The sequence below is a fragment of the Chaetomium strumarium genome (assembly GCF_033439665.1).
Source record: "Chaetomium strumarium strain CBS 333.67 chromosome Unknown B0T15scaffold_1, whole genome shotgun sequence".
Taxonomy (NCBI): domain Eukaryota; kingdom Fungi; phylum Ascomycota; class Sordariomycetes; order Sordariales; family Chaetomiaceae; genus Chaetomium; species Chaetomium strumarium.
This window is the reverse complement of record NW_026944429.1, coordinates 2,179,884-2,192,640: the sequence shown is the minus strand read 5'-3', so window position 1 is coordinate 2,192,640 and position 12,757 is coordinate 2,179,884. Positions and strand designations below refer to the sequence as shown.

Sequence of the window (12,757 nt, the reverse complement as noted above, 5' to 3'; positions counted from 1 at the left end):
TTCAAACCGCTGCATTTCTGTTATGTCTCCTTTTTCCTTTGCCTGCAAAACGTCGCAGCTCGTATGCCATGCCAGTTTGGGTTGGTTTCTACTTTCCGTCTCCAGTTGTAGACAACCAGGCAGTGAATCATCGATTGCAAGCACTTATTTTCCCTGTCACGGTATATCCCATAAAATAAGATCGGTATGCAGTCCATGGAGACTGCTCCTCTTTCTCATTGGCCATTTCCGCTATATCTCACGGATCTACCTGCTCAACGCAATATCATCAATCCGCAAAATCATCTTGACCGTCTCCGCCGCGAGCTCGATCGCGCTCGTGCTCACCAACAACGGCTGCAGCACGTTCTCTTTGGCAATGTTCGAGTTGACGCCGCCGCTCTTGATGCTGACGCCGGCGTTCTTCTCGCCCAGCTCGTGCCTGTGGCGCAGGTCCGTCACCACCTTGATGCTGTTAAGCCCGGCGTTCTCGGCCAGCGTCGTCGGGACCACCTCCATGGCGTCGGCGAACGCCTTCCAGCAGATAGCCTCAGTGCCTGTCAGCGAGCGCGCCTGCTTGCTGAGCTGCGAGGCGATCTCAATCTCGGCCGCGCCGCCGCCGGCGATGAGCGCCTTCTTCTTGACCAGACAGCGCACCACGCAGAGGGCGTCGTGCAGCGAGCGCTCCGCCTCGTCCAGGATCAGGCTGTTGGCGCCGCGCACGACGACCGAGACGGTCTTGCCCGCGGACTTGGTCCCCGTCACCTTGACCATGCGGCTGCCGGAGCTCTGCACCTCCTCGACGAGGTCGGCCGAGCCGAGCTTGTCCTCGGTGAAGCTGTCGATGTCGGCGATGGGCTTGCAGCCCGTGGACTTGCAGATGAACTCGACCTCGTCGCGTTCGATGTCCTTGACGGCCAGGATGCCCAGGCGCTGCAAGAAGTGCAGCGAGAGGTCGTTGACGGCGTCCCGGAGAATCGACTTCTGAATGAAGAGGACGTTGCACTTGGCCTTCTTGATCTTCTTGACCATGTTGAGCAGGTACATGCGCTCCTCCTTGACGATCTTGTCCATTTGCCGGTAATCGTTGACGGAGATGGTGTTTTCCATCTAAAGAGAGGTAAAGGTTAGTTACTGTATCGTAGATGTCGGAAAGCTAGTGGGCGACAGGAACTTACGTCTGGTTTGGGCGGGCTCAACTGGAACTGGATCAGACCGATCTTGGCCTTTTCCATCCTTACCGGTCCCCCTGCGCTCTTGATGACGGGCTGTGTCAAGACCAGGCCGTCCACCAGCTCGCTGTCCTCTATCGTTCCGCCAACCTTCTTGATAATGCGGATATTCTTTAAATCGACATTGTCTGCTGTCTTCAGGTCGATCGTCTTGGTGACTGCGTTTACGGCCATGGGGCCAAGGAGGTTCGAGTATTGGGAGACGATCTTGGACGAGAGGGAGGTGTTGGCTGCCTGCAGGAGAGCAGCGGTATCGGTGAGGACGATGGGTTGTGACATGTCGTGGAGGATCTGTACCGCGGCCGCAGCGGCCCTCTGGAAGGACTCGGATATGACGGAGGGGTGGATGCCCTTGGACAGTAACCGATCGGCGGCTCCTAGCAGACTCCCGCAGATAACGACGACGGAGGTTGTGCCGTCACCGGCTTCGACGTCTTGGGCGTTTGACAGCTGGACAAGCATCTTTGCTGTGGGGTGCATGACCGACATGCTCTTCAGCATTGTGCTGCCATCGTTTGTGATTATGGTCTCGCCCTTGCCGCTCCGGATCATCTTGTCCATACCCCGCGGTCCCAGTGATGTCCTAATCGCGTCGGCAACAGCTGCAGCAAATCAGCGTCGCGGTGCTGCACAGTGGTTTGACTGGGCTCCTACCTCTGGCGGCGACAATGTTGGAAGAACGGACAGCCAGTGGTTTCTCCTTATCCTGCACCGAATGGTCAGCCAACAGCTCTGCCCGACAGCCATCAAGAACGCGGTCTGTACCCTGAACGTTGTATTTCCACCCCCCCAACGGTTTGCATCGTTGCCGCCATCTTGCAAGCTTGTGTGTATTTGTTTGCAGGAGCGATCGGTCAGTATATGGTGTGTTGCGTCGGTACAGCAAACTGTGTGGTTTCGTTGTGTTGACTTCTAGGCAGCTCGCCCACTAAGTGCTCTTATTATCTCCAAAGGTGGGACGGGTTTTTTTCTGCTGTTGTTCCCAAGCCGTCAGTGGGGTGAATCTCCAGATGGGTGTTGCTGCAGGCGGGGTGTCCAGGTGAGCTAGCCGATTTGGGACTAGGCCACTTTCAGCCTCGCAGAGCTCTGGGCGGTGGGCCCAGGCAGCATGGATTACGGAACATCTCAGCTTCCTCTGCCTTGACCCGACGGTTGCATCCAGAACCGCAGCCTCCAACTCGAGCTTCATCAACATCAGCCACCATTGTCACCGCCGGCGTCGCCACAGCGTATTCTGTCGACTGCAGCAATCGTTTGGTTTCGAATCTCCTGACATCCTCCTAAATTGTGCCATTATCGACGCTAGTTTGCGTCGGGGCTTGTTGTCACCATGGTACGCCAACCCGCAAGCGGCTTCCCCCGTTCTGGCTGTTACCTGGACCACAGCTCCCAGCATGCTAATCTTCGCATAGCCTTCTGCTACCGGCCAAAACTGGGAGAAGTACAGGAAAACCTTCGCCGATGACGAGATAGAAGAAAAAAAGATCACCCCGCTATCAGATGAGGATATCCAAGTGCTCAAGACATACGGCGCCGCCCCGTACGGTGCCGCCATCAAGAAGCTCGAACAGCAAATAAAGGAGAAGCAACAGAGCGTGGACGAGAAGATTGGCGTGAAGGTAGGCATGCCATGCTACGCGCCTAAACATGGGCCGAGACGCCCTCCACGCTGACTCCTCTCTTCAGGAATCAGATACCGGCCTAGCGCCACCTCACCTCTGGGATGTCGCCGCCGATCGTCAACGGATGTCGGAAGAGCAACCGCTTCAGGTAGCGCGGTGCACCAAGATCATCCCAGACGAGAAGGACGAGTCCAAGAGCAAGTACGTTATTAACGTCAAACAAATTGCGAAGTTCGTCGTCAACCTCGGCGATCGCGTCAGCCCAACAGATATCGAGGAGGGGATGCGCGTCGGTGTTGATCGGAACAAGTACCAAATTCTACTCCCGCTGCCGCCTAAGATCGACGCCAGCGTGACCATGATGACGGTCGAGGAGAAGCCCGACGTCACATACGGCGATGTGGGCGGTTGCAAGGAACAGGTCGAGAAGCTGCGCGAAGTTGTTGAGATGCCGCTACTCTCCCCTGAGCGTTTTGGCAATCTGGGCATCGACCCTCCGAAGGGCGCCCTCCTCTACGGACCACCCGGCACGGGCAAGACGCTTTGTGCGCGTGCCGTAGCCAACCGGACAGACGCCACCTTCATTCGCGTCATCGGTAGCGAGTTGGTCCAGAAGTACGTGGGTGAAGGTGCCAGGATGGTACGTGAGCTGTTCGAGATGGCTCGTACCAAAAAGGCGTGCATCATCTTCTTCGACGAGATCGACGCTATCGGCGGTGCTCGTTTTGATGATGGTGCCGGTGGCGACAATGAAGTCCAGAGAACCATGCTGGAACTGATTACCCAGCTGGACGGCTTCGACGCTCGCGGAAACATCAAGGTTATGTTTGCCACTAACCGACCGTCCACACTCGACCCGGCGCTTATGAGGCCGGGGCGTATCGACCGCAAGATCGAGTTCTCACTCCCCGATCTCGAAGGCCGCGCCAACATCCTGAGGATCCACGCCAAGAGCATGTCTGTGGAGCGGGACATCCGATGGGAGCTTATTTCGCGATTGTGCCCGAATGCCACGGGCGCCGAGCTACGCAGCGTGTGCACCGAGGCCGGCATGTTTGCCATCCGGGCGAGGAGGAAGGTGGCGACGGAGAAGGATTTCCTGAGTGCCGTCGACAAGGTCATCAAGGGCAACCTGAAGTTCAACTCCACTGCTGCGTACGCACAGTACAATTAGTAGTGGGCTCGGCTCTGGCATGTATGAATAGAGATCACTTCACCGACATGTTGTTAGCAGTCACAGCGACATCACCAGCACGAGCATATAACAGTACTGATGATATGTTCTTCTTTTGAGTGATGCTTAACGTACTCTCCCATGGCTCCCAGACATGCCTAAACCTCCTCTGTCGCTACTAATGCATGCAAACGCTGGCGTGTGTCCTGATGCCTGACCGTACTGTGTGCCTAGGTTAATGTACAGTGGAAGGGCCCGGGAAGGCATCGCTCCATCTTTCCACGCACCCCAGCTCCCCATCTAAGATCAACCACGGCCTAAACGTCGATAATAAACGAAGATCGGTGTCGCCATACCGTGCCCTGGTGGTGGTCGGCCCATCACCCACTACTCCGACAGCGGCCTCCGGACAGAATGGGTTCTCTTGATGCCCCCCACCCCTTAGAAATCCAGTTTCCCATGCGCTGTTTCCTCCATCCTCCAATTTGGCCGGACCCATGCCCTCCTTCTCTGATCGAGAATCTTGCCAGCCTGTCATCTTCCCTGCGGCGCGTAGAGCTGGGGCGCCAGTCTGACACCACCTCGTGGGAAGTCGCAGATGGCGTATGTCTCGTCCGATGTCCGACACCCGGGGTCCAGGAGCAGCGCAAGCGGGCCGAACTTCAGGTCCCGTTTCTCGCTGGCCAGTTCCCCTGATACCAATCTCCAAGACAAAGATCGTTGGATCGACCCGCTAGAAGACGAGCTCAACCGTTACGATCTGAAGTCGCCATGATACAAACCTGGCTTGTACACGGCTCAAAAAGGCATGTCTTCGCCAGGGTCCGTCAAAAGGCTCAGCCCTCGAGGTATTGCAGACACCCGAGGCAGACGACCTCCCCGTCCTGACCCCTCTCTACACAGCAACGACTGCACACCATCCGCCGGTGCCTGCTTCCTGCTGCACTTTCTCTTGTCCACACTTGTTCGTTGTTGGCTTCGGCGTCTGCGTCGGTCATGGTAAAGGATGTGTCTCCTTCAACTGAGGAGGTTGTCGTCGTTGCTGCTGCTGCTGTGGTGGTGGTGATGGTGTTTGGCGGGACCGGCTCAGCAGCCTGCATAGTATCGATGTTGGACCCCGGTCCGAGGCACTCGCGGATGCAGACATAGCACGTCCGTTGGCCGCAGCTCTCGCAGTCGGCGAAGGAGTTCTTATAAGTCTTCAGGTCTGGCCGGCGAAAGCAGATGTGGCAGCGGCTCATGAGGTTGGCGGGACTGGTGGTTTCTTCTTCTTCTGCATCGTCTTCCAAGGACGTATTCTTAGAGCGAGGTTGCTGACGCCGTTGTAATTGATGTGGTTGCTGGTGCTGACGTTCTTGAGGAGGAGAGCCCGAGGGAGATTGCTGCATGGGATCTCCTCCCTCCCCTCCCACGTCTATGTCGACCGATCGGCGTCGCCGCTTGCCGGGTGGGATGGGGATGACCTTACGCGTCCTCTTCTTGGACCCGTGCACCGTCGGCGATTCCTGGGCTATCGACGGCATTATGTTTTTGATCAGCTACTGGTGGTGATGCCCGCCTCAGCCTTCAAGGAGGAAGTCAGTTCTGTGCCTTACAGGAAAACATTGGATGATTTTAGAGATGAGGGCTTCGAGTGAGCATGCAGGTTGTGGAGTCGAGATTCTCCTGTGCTTGCCCCTGCGAGACCGGGGTCGCGTAACGTTGTGATTGGGGGTTGTGGACGTGGTGCGTGCACTTCCGCTTCACTCCAACGAAGCTATTGATAGTACTAATTTGAAGAGGAGCGAGTTCTGCATCGCGACGACTCCCGTCGTAATCATATCGATAGCATTGCATTGTCAAATACTGCGACGCAGTAATGGAAGCAGCGTTTGACTTAGGTACGTTGCCTAGAAAGGCCTACCCAGCGGGCTTGATTGTCATTGTGATCAAAAGGAACTCTGATAATACAGTCTGGAGACTAGGGCTCTAGAATTGATTAATTACACCGTAGTGAGTGTGAATGATGAATGGAAAAATGAAGTCTCTCGTCTAATGGGGATCCTCGAACACCAAGGCCGAATAGTCTCTCGAATTGGTGTTACAAGCGGTGGCGATACCTTTGCCGAATGGAAGTGTAGGTATGTATGGATCATACCTACAAGGCTACAACCTGGATTCATACATTGTATAAGCTGATCCACATATGGCTAGCAAGTGATCCTTCAAGAACATCGTACCCAAATTCGAAATAGAAGTCTTCTAGAAAGGGTGCTTGAAAGCAGTTATATGGAGACAGCTTGAACTCGCAGTCTCGTACTGCATTTGCCTCTATGTGAGACTTTGAAGGGAAGTTCTCCACAATGGCAGTCACTTCTCGTCCTCTTCGAATTTCGATCACCCTTCCCAAAATTCGCGACGAGACGTTATCGCACAGCACGGGTTGAATTCCAAAATGCGGAGTCTCAGAGCATGGTTCGAAGGAGGTTGAGACGAGACCATGACGTCTCGGGCCATTCGACATGGGAACTGCATGGGACTGCGGTCGGCTATTCGGCCTGCAATGGGTGCAGTCTCACGAGATCGAGGGATATGGAACACGCTTAAAATCCTAAACTATGCCGGCCGCAGGTTAGGTACTAGTAGGCACTAGTATGTAGGGGTAGGCCTGTTGGGGACGCCACCATCTAAGTTCTTTAATACGCCCCCTTTTCCAACTCAATCGCAAAAAACGACCATTCTTACAACTGCGTAAGTGCGAAGATATCATCTGCGGCAACTCGACGACGCTACGTATGGGTTTGCCGCGTCAAGAAACACCGTTTTGCGTGCTATATATCATATATGATATCGTAGTGAACTTAAACATCAGGTCAAGGTATTGGCCGTTGGTTTCGTGCAAAATCCTTGGAAGCCATGGGAATCTCAGACCGTAAAAGCAGGACTCAGCCACAGCGACTGGGGAGAAAGCCTGCCGTTTTCTTGACATGGCCGATGGAGTGGTTCGGAAGAATAAGGTACCTTGGCGCTACGGTATTAATGGCTCTTTTCAGGGCTGTAACGACGTACACGAAAAGCGTCAAGCGGTCAAGCATGCCATGCTCAACATCCATCCACATGAAGTCGGGCTTAGTGGAAGCCTGACTGTCCGATCACGGCGATCAGGTCCGGCGCGGAATAAGGCGTACCGGTGCGAAATGAGGCGAGCCGGGGTGAACTTGATCAAGGTTCGGTCTAGACAAGACGATCAAGGCTCTTATAGGCCTAGAGGTCGTTTCCTTCAAGCAGCCACAGAAACGCCTAGGCCCCTCGCCCTGGTCCAAGCGGTTGGCCTGAAATTTTCTCGCTTTGACACAACCGACAATCAACCACGGTATGTGTAGAAGTCCCGCATCATCTGATATAGCCCAGCAAGGGCATGGGCCATGGCCTAGTGGGAAGGAGTTGGCATACCCAGCTGGAAGGAACGCAGAACCCCCAACAAAGGAGAGGTCATCAGTTCGCCTCAGGCTGAGGGAACCCAAAATAGTCCGAGTGCCACTCGAGCCATGGCTGATGGGGTGAGAAAAGACCCGAAGATCAGTCTCCCCACATCAGCTGCCTCCCAGCTCCGGGACTGGAGGCAAGACAAATACAAAACCGGACGCGGTTTTCGTAGCCCAGCTCGGGACGCCGAGTTGGGTGAGCTTTTTGAAGTTCAATTCTTCATCTTTGTTAGGCGTTCTGGCGATGGCGCAGTCGAAGAGCAAGGTCAAGAGCAAAGACACACTGATAAAGGTCGATGGCTTCACCGGGCGCGTGTGCTTAGCATGCAACACAAATAGCAACCAAAGTCTGTTCACAAACACAAGGACAAAGGCTACAATCTACGAGAGAGTCGGGAGTGGCCTGACCGTCCAATGCGGAGAACGGCGAGCTGCAGAGTCGTGTATACGCGCCGACGAGCCCCTGGAGCATCAGAGCTGGTTCAGCCTGAGCACCGACATACTTACTAGCGTCTCTGAACGAGAAGTACTACTAGTAGTAGTGATACACGGTTCCTTCATAGCCTGTACTTCTGCGACTCTGCGTACGAGGGGCGAGCGCCATCATCTGGCCGCTATATGTTACTTTTGGCTGTAGTCCAGTCGTGCGAACTAGAGGTCTAGTCTCGCTGAAAGTCTTCGTGACCGTAGAAATCAAACATGTACTACAAATCAAACTAATGAAATATACGAGTAGGGATCAAAAATCAGGTAAGGTATCTTACAGTAAGTACCTACACGTGTATGTAGTAACTGTGTATGTCGGTGTCAGAGGTACGGGGGTAAAACGGAGCTTATCACGGTGGTCTACCGGCATTATGCTGTCGTACACGTGCTCGAACGTGAACGGCGATGATACCACATCACGTGGTAGGCTAAGCCAAAAGTAGAATAGCCCCACATCATCACCTTCCATCTTCGAACTTCCATTCTCTCCTCTTCGCCTCCGTGTCAACCCGTCCACAGCGCTTCGCACTGCACCCGCGACCCGCACTCGCAACCAACGCGTTCATCCATCGAAGATATCGTGTCGAGCATATCCAATATCGACATCGAGATATGAGTCGTGCCAACAAACTTGGCCCGGAGGTAAATCGGTGAGTCATCTGGGTTTTCATAGTTCGGATGGCCGCTGCCTTTCCTCGTTCTCCACCCATGACCCGACACGCGCCGGACGGCTCTTCCGGCCTCCGGCATCTCGGGTCCGCATGCTGCATCAGTGCATCAGTGCATCAGTGCATCACGAAAGCTTAGCTAACTGCTGCATCCATGGATAGAGCTTTGTTCGTAAAGAATCTAAGGTGTGTTGCCCAAGCGGATCGCATTCTGTTACCGAAACCATCGTATCCTGACCATAGTTCAGCTATAACGTTACTCCAGAGGAATTGTTCGACCTCTTTGGGAAGTACGGCCCAATTCGGTATGTCCAAATGGTCCGTCTCCTGGCAGCTCAAAACCTCCTACTTACACGAAAATATAGCCAGGTGCGACAGGGCATCGCGAATAACACCAAGGGCACCGCCTTCGTCGTCTATGAGGACGTGATGGACGCGAAGCAAGCATGTGACAAGTTGAATGGTTACAACTTCCAGAACCGTTACCTTGTTGGTGTGTTACTCCTTTTCTTTCCTTGACGATCCCGTTCGGCGACTGACATTTCGCAGTACTCTACCACCAGCCTGACAAGATGATGAACCGCACAAAACAAGATTTGGACGCCCGCAAGGAGGATTTAGAACGTCTCAAAAAACAGCACGGCATCGATTGACAGTTAGACGGGCCTGCGGACAGCCTTCAGAGTCGACGCAACTTGTCTGGAGGCCCGTCTTCTTCACAATCTTCCTCCGCTACAACGAAGCATGCGGCGTCGGCGCCCAGAGCGCCGAAGTCGAGCCTCAAGAAGGGCAGGCCGGATATCGCCATGCACGTGCGAAGAATGCCTCACTTCGTGCGCAAGCTGCTTCCCACGGTGCCGGAGTGCGCCTAAGCACAGTTCCCTTGCGACCAGTTCTACAAACTTGAACAAGTTCGATGTACCATGGCGGCGTCCTGGCGCAGATGCAAGCGGATACAGCTCCACTCACGTAACTCGCAAGTTTGCTTTCCAATTCGGCGGTGTATAGGTGGTTGACCCTTTCCTCGCTGCGGTTTCAGGGCTATGGAGGATCAAGGATAAACTGGGATTGCGGTTCGGTGGCAAGCAAGCCGATGGATGGCAGCCCCTCACTGCCTGATTCTCTTTGGGGCTGCTTGCTGCTCTCACTTCCTCATAGGGCACGATGTTGAAACTTTAACCAAGGGGCGGGACATGGCAGCAGGCCGTGGAGGATAGCGATGGTATTTTGCAACATTAAACGCTTGCGCGAAGCATTCTTTTCTCTCTGAGAATGACCAATATTTTCCTGGTGTCAACCAAGCTCCCATGTGAGCTAACCGTTTCGCTGGAACGGTCTAGCTGCAGCTGAAGCATCCTCCTTTGTTACTGTCGCAACAAGAGACGGGGCCTCCCAACGCCAGTCGCCTTTGCATCCTTGTCCACACTTCAGCCATACCATATAGTTGTAATCAGGTAACCAGGGGACCTCATCCGAACGGTGAACCGGGCAGATCGGGACCACGGCTGGCGTCCCGGAATGGGTACTACCGAAGTTGGGCACGGTTGCCTTTCGCCGGCAACCGGCAGCCGCGAGTGGATCCAGTGTGTTAAAGTAGAACCCCACTGACGGGAGCTGGTGGAGCCCCATAGGTCGAGACCCAGAAGGCCAACACTGGGCGGCCAATAGGGGCATTGCAGAGGTCACGGCTGAATGACCTCGTGCTTTTCAAGTTGCCTCCCGGTCTGCGTCCTCCGCCCAGCATCCTCCAGGCCTCGCAGTCACCAAAACGTCGCTTCTTCTCCAGCTCTTTCTTCTCTGTACCCCAACTGCCTTTCGTATCCCCTCCTTTTAGACATCTTCAAGCGACACGCAAAGCGTACATAACAACTTGACATTCGACCCGAAGGAAACAGCCAAGTAGCTGGCCTATGACGTTTACGGGCGGCTTGCCGAACTGAGCGGAACCCGTGCTTCAGCCCAGGTCGCGGTGAAACACACCAAGACACGAGACCAGGAGACAACCCCCCCTAATCATCTGTTTGGCGCCCACGCGCGGGGCCGAAAACGAAACAAAAGAGATTCCCTTTTCTCTGGGTGGTTGTGACTTCACTCGGGTCAAAAGGCTGCGTCTGCCTACTTCGTGCCAGCAGTCGTTCAAGCACCGCATATCCCAGATGTTATCGTGCCGTCAGTCGCAGCGGTAGCAGCACACAAGCTGCCTTCCTCTGCCTACCTACCGACGCCGCTTTTTCCGCACCGACGTCGACTCTTTATTTACCTACCGGGGCCGGATCCGATTATCGCTGCAAGTGCCGGCGCCGACGCTAGAAGATAGACTCTTTCGATCCCAATATCGCCGTGAAGGGGTGTCAGCCACAGTCGCCATGGACCCCCTGTCTTTGACCAGCACCATGTCCCCCGCCACTACTTCCTCCTGGTCCTCGACGCCAACGCCGACATACGCATACAGCAGCAACCAGGGCTCCCCGATCGACGGGCCCGAGAGACCAAACGACTGCCGCCTGCTGGGCCCGTTCGCGATCCTCGTGCAGCTCTCCCTCGGCGCGCTGGCGCTGCTGTCGCTGGTGTACAAGCGCTGGCGGGAGCGGCCGCAGCGGCCGATCAAGATCTGGTGGTTCGACGTGTCCAAGCAGGTGGTTGGCAGCGTGCTGGTGCACGGCGCCAACGTGTTCATGTCCATGTTGACGAGCGGGAAGTTCAGCCTCCGGGTGGATCCGATGCCTGTCGTTGCCGGGAGGATCGCTAGGCGGGCGGTGCAGGTTGGAGGGATGATGGGCATGGGCATGGGCATGGGCATGGGCATGAGTGTTGGGTTGGTGGGCAGGCAGGGTCCCCCAGAGGGTGAAAGGGGGGGAGGACCTGGTGACGAGGAGGGATATGTGCCGAATCCGTGCTCGTTTTATTTGTTGAACCTGGCTATTGATGTGAGTATTCCTCCCACCCTCCCTCCGTCCTTAACGTGGATAACAGGGTTGGAAGAAGAAGAAAAATACTGACGAAGGGCGCTTAGACAACCCTCGGCATCCCAATATTGATCGTCATCGTGCGGGTGCTGACCCGCCTACTGGCCTTCACTCCTCTCGGCAAACCGGCCGAGTCCATCCAGAGCGGCAACTACGGCAATCCGCCAAACGCCTTGTGGTGGCTTAAGCAGAGCTTCATCTACTTCTGCGGCCTGATGGGCATGAAGTTCTGCGTGCTCATCATCTTCATGATATTCCCCTGGCTGCCCCACGTCGGGGACTGGGCGCTGCGCTGGACCGAGGGCAACGAGAAACTGCAGATCGTCTTTGTCATGATGCTGTTCCCCCTCATCATGAACGCCCTACAGTACTACATCATCGATTCCTACATCAAGAAGCAGGACGCCCTCTCGGCCGACGGTGAGGCCGGCGCGGGCGCGGGCGATACGGTCGTGTACGAGGAGCTGGCGGCTTCGGCGAGCGAGGAAAGTGATGAGGACGACGACGAGGAGGAAGCGAGGAAACGACTCAGTGCCCGGAAGAACCGGCCCAGCCGCGAGCTCGAATACGATCCGGCCGTGGACGGCGACAGTCAGACGGTCATCGGCAGCAATAGGAGTGGCGTCTCGAGCCGGGGAGCGTTGCCCAAGGAGCTGATTCCTCCTGAGTGAATGGTCAGGCTTGCATAGGGGCTGGTGTTGCATTACTTTAACGGGGCCTAGTTGGACTTGGGAACTTTGTCTTTCTTTGTGCGGGCGTCTTTGCATGGGGTGCATTATTCTCCGATTTTCCCGTCTAGCATCTTCACTCATGGTGTTTCCCTTGGTCATATACAGCAGGCATCGGGTCCTGGTCTCTTAGAAGGTTTATTGGGCGTATCGTTCAAGTTAGCAGCGGGTTGTGTTTTCTTGGGTTGAAGCATAGCGGCGTCGAAATCTACTGCAGACATTTTTCCATTCTGACACCTATCGTTGAGGAACTACTAGTATTCAGCAAATGGTATGTATTTTCTTTCCTTTGACTTCTCCTCCCAGGATGAATGGAGGCCGTGTTTATCTCCCCTATGCCGTCCCAATTTGCCCACAAATCCTCGAGTCTCGACGTTCCCCATGGACAAGCCAAGCCGTACACCAACAAGGCAAGATTCTTAAAGAGTCGCCCCTCTT

The 12,757-nt window shown here is 55.1% G+C and overlaps 5 protein-coding genes across 5 annotated transcripts; 3 read left to right on the top strand and 2 right to left on the bottom strand.

Annotated features, from left to right (window-relative positions):
* Positions 1-246: 246 nt before the first annotated feature.
* Positions 247-2,026, bottom strand: B0T15DRAFT_481503 (chaperonin Cpn60/TCP-1 family; the record flags this gene model as incomplete). The annotated part of the gene is made up of 4 exons (XM_062866027.1): positions 247-1,089; positions 1,158-1,813; positions 1,866-1,917; positions 1,997-2,026. The coding sequence occupies 4 exons, from the start codon at positions 2,024-2,026 to the stop codon at positions 247-249; spliced, it is 1,581 nt and encodes a 526-aa protein (XP_062725788.1).
* A 332-nt stretch (positions 2,027-2,358) lies between these two features.
* On the top strand, positions 2,359-4,109 carry B0T15DRAFT_406731 (P-loop containing nucleoside triphosphate hydrolase protein). The gene is made up of 3 exons (XM_062865315.1): positions 2,359-2,544; positions 2,624-2,830; positions 2,898-4,109. Exons 1-3 carry the CDS (start codon positions 2,542-2,544, stop codon positions 4,005-4,007), a joined length of 1,320 nt encoding a protein of 439 aa, XP_062725787.1. The 5' UTR covers positions 2,359-2,541; the 3' UTR covers positions 4,008-4,109.
* A 585-nt stretch (positions 4,110-4,694) lies between these two features.
* Positions 4,695-5,720, bottom strand: B0T15DRAFT_21119 (uncharacterized protein). The gene has a single exon (XM_062862674.1). The coding sequence runs from the start codon at positions 5,528-5,530 to the stop codon at positions 4,844-4,846; it is 687 nt and encodes a 228-aa protein (XP_062725786.1). The 5' UTR covers positions 5,531-5,720; the 3' UTR covers positions 4,695-4,843.
* Positions 5,721-8,467: 2,747 nt separating this feature from the next.
* B0T15DRAFT_564156 (uncharacterized protein) lies at positions 8,468-9,497 on the top strand (the record flags this gene model as incomplete). The annotated part of the gene is made up of 6 exons (XM_062870635.1): positions 8,468-8,607; positions 8,788-8,811; positions 8,874-8,930; positions 8,991-9,118; positions 9,175-9,249; positions 9,286-9,497. Exons 1-6 carry the CDS (start codon positions 8,570-8,572, stop codon positions 9,495-9,497), a joined length of 534 nt encoding a protein of 177 aa, XP_062725785.1. The 5' UTR covers positions 8,468-8,569.
* A 1,386-nt stretch (positions 9,498-10,883) lies between these two features.
* B0T15DRAFT_21004 (vacuolar membrane protein-domain-containing protein) lies at positions 10,884-12,395 on the top strand. Its single transcript, XM_062862662.1, has 2 exons — positions 10,884-11,552; positions 11,639-12,395. The coding sequence occupies exons 1-2, from the start codon at positions 10,992-10,994 to the stop codon at positions 12,260-12,262; spliced, it is 1,185 nt and encodes a 394-aa protein (XP_062725784.1). The 5' UTR covers positions 10,884-10,991; the 3' UTR covers positions 12,263-12,395.
* The last annotated feature ends 362 nt before the right edge of the window (positions 12,396-12,757 follow it).

Excerpts from the sequence above, each read along its gene's own strand:
- B0T15DRAFT_406731 (XM_062865315.1), top strand. Across the intron at positions 2,831-2,897 it reads ACGAGAAGATTGGCGTGAAG|GAATCAGATACCGGCCTAGC; the intron begins GTAGGCATGCCA and ends TCCTCTCTTCAG.
- B0T15DRAFT_21119 (XM_062862674.1), bottom strand. The coding sequence starts at position 5,530 with ATGCCGTCGATAGCCCAGGAATCGCCGACGGTGCACGGGTCCAAGAAG.
- B0T15DRAFT_21004 (XM_062862662.1), top strand. The coding sequence starts at position 10,992 with ATGGACCCCCTGTCTTTGACCAGCACCATGTCCCCCGCCACTACTTCC. Across the intron at positions 11,553-11,638 it reads TGTTGAACCTGGCTATTGAT|ACAACCCTCGGCATCCCAAT; the intron begins GTGAGTATTCCT and ends AAGGGCGCTTAG.